This window comes from Anarrhichthys ocellatus, unplaced genomic scaffold (genome assembly GCF_004355925.1).
Source record: "Anarrhichthys ocellatus isolate YVR2014 unplaced genomic scaffold, GSC_Weel_1.0 scaffold5283, whole genome shotgun sequence".
NCBI lineage: Eukaryota > Metazoa > Chordata > Actinopteri > Perciformes > Anarhichadidae > Anarrhichthys > Anarrhichthys ocellatus.
Window position 1 is genome coordinate 1 of NW_022285257.1, and position 2,347 is coordinate 2,347.

The 2,347-nt window shown below is 56.3% G+C and overlaps 1 protein-coding gene across 1 annotated transcript; it reads left to right on the plus strand.

Annotated features, from left to right (window-relative positions):
* Positions 1 to 39: 39 nt before the first annotated feature.
* On the plus strand, positions 40 to 2,316 carry LOC116379822 (potassium voltage-gated channel subfamily D member 2-like). Its single transcript, XM_031841792.1, has one exon. It carries the CDS (start codon positions 610 to 612, stop codon positions 1,720 to 1,722), a length of 1,113 nt encoding a protein of 370 aa, XP_031697652.1. The 5' UTR covers positions 40 to 609; the 3' UTR covers positions 1,723 to 2,316.
* The last annotated feature ends 31 nt before the right edge of the window (positions 2,317 to 2,347 follow it).

Below are 2,347 nucleotides of genomic sequence, written 5' to 3' on the forward strand. Positions count from 1 at the left end.
AGAGAGAGAGAGAGAGAGAGAGAGAGAGAGAGAGAGAGAGAGAGAGATATTTCCGTTCCTCTCTCCAGCAGTGACCGGAGGACGAGCCGCTGTCGCTTCTGTTTCTCCGCTCGGTTCGGGGAGGATTCTCTCTCTCCGCGGGGGGAACACACACTTGTCGCAGCGGGCTGCTCACTGCGGGACCAGTTCGGGGACCGGAAGACTCCGGTGGGGATCATGCCTTCAGCGGATCTGTGGCCGCTCCGGGTCCGGGTCTCCTGATGCTCCTGCTGGACTTGTTGCAGCTGGAGGGAGACACTACGAACACAGACCGTGAGTTTCAGGACCGGAACCGGATTTTAGTTGAAAACTGAAGTTTCTCTGTCTGGATGTGACTTAGTTTGGATTCTTCTTCCTGTTTGTATTGAAACAAACAATACCGGACTGATGAGGACTCGCTGATCACGTGCGGATTTGTTTGTTTTACGCATCGTCTTGTGCGTAAAATCCTCTTCGTGTCCCGGAGAAACTGATCGGTTCCGTCCGTCGCCAGATGTACCCTCGGTGCTCCGGGGCTCCGTGAATCTTCCTCTAACGAGCTCCGGGACCAGCTCCGGGACCAGGACCAGCATGGCAGGAGGAGTGGCTGCGTGGCTGCCGTTCGCCCGCGCGGCGGCCATCGGCTGGATGCCGGTGGCCAGCACGCCGATGCCGGTTCCGCCGAAGCAGCAGCGCCGCGGCCACGCGGGGCTCATCGTCATCAACGTGAGCGGAACAAAGTTCCAGACGTGGCGGGACACTCTGGAGCGGTACCCGGACACCCTGCTGGGCAGCACGGAGCTGGACTTCTTCTTCCACGAGGACACCAACGAGTACTTCTTCGACCGCGACGCGGACATCTTCCGCCACGTCCTGAACTTCTACCGCACCGGGAAGCTGCACTACCCGCGGCAGGAGTGCATCTCCGCGTACGACGAGGAGCTCGCGTTCTTCGGCATCATCCCGGAGATCATCGGGGACTGCTGCTACGAGGAGTACAAGGACCGGCGGCGGGAGAACCAGGAGCGGATCCAGGATGACGAGGAGGACCAGACCAACGACCTGGTGGCGGCGGACCTGGGCTTCCGGGAGACCCTGTGGCGGGCCTTCGAGAACCCGCACACTTCCACCATGGCGCTGGTCTTCTACTACGTAACCGGCTTCTTCATCGCGGTGTCGGTGCTCGCCAACGTGGCGGAGACGGTCCCGTGCGGCGCGGCGCCCAACCGCGTCCGCGAGGTGTCGTGCGGCGAGCGGTACGCGCTGGCCTTCTTCTGCCTGGACACCGCGTGCGTCATGATCTTCACGGTGGAGTACCTGCTGCGGCTGCTCGTGGCACCGAACCGGTACCGGTTCGTGAAGAGCGTGATGAGCGTCATCGACGTGGTGGCCATCATGCCGTACTACATCGGCCTCGTGATGGCGGACAACGAGGACGTGAGCGGCGCCTTCGTCACGCTGCGCGTCTTCAGGGTCTTTCGGATCTTCAAGTTCTCGCGACACTCCGCGGGACTTCGCATCCTGGGCTACACGCTGAAGAGCTGCGCGTCGGAGCTCGGCTTCCTGCTCTTCAGCCTCACGATGGCCATCATCATCTTCGCCACCGTCATGTTCTACGCGGAGAAAGGATCCAGCGCCAGCAAGTTCACCAGCATCCCAGCAGCCTTCTGGTACACCATCGTCACCATGACCACGCTGGGGTAGGTCGGGGGGGGGGGGTCTCAGTCAGTTCTGAAGAGAGAACTTGAGTTTGTGTTTTCAGCTGAAAGCTCCGGTAGTTTAGTGACTAAACTAAGTTCTGCTTTCACTTCCTGTTGTTTAAAGTCACACAGTTTGAACCTGTTGATCCTCCTCCTCCTCCTCCTCTCTGTGTCTCTGTCCATGGTGCCGAAGTTGAACTGACTCTCATGAGTTTCGGATGATTTCCTCTCGTTTCATGAAAACAGTCTTTTCAAAATAAACTTCCGTCTCCACAGGAAACGACTCTGTTCAGAACTATTTCGATGTTTTGTGTTTCTGAAGATCAGAAGTTTCACATGAAGAAGAATCGTTGGTGTTTGTTGGATTCGTTCACCTCCGTCTGTCTTCTGTTGTCTTTATTCTGATGACATATCTATGACTCACGTCACGTTATTCTTCATATTTATCTGAGAACAGATTGATGTTCAGATGAAGATCTTTAAAGTTTTATTTTGAAAGTCTTGGACAAACAGTCTGCAGCTGTTTGACTTATTGATCGTTAGACACAACTGTGTGTGTGTCTGTGTGTGCGTGTATGTGTGTGTGTCTGTGTGTGCGTGTATGTGTGTGTGTGTGCGTGTGTCTGTGT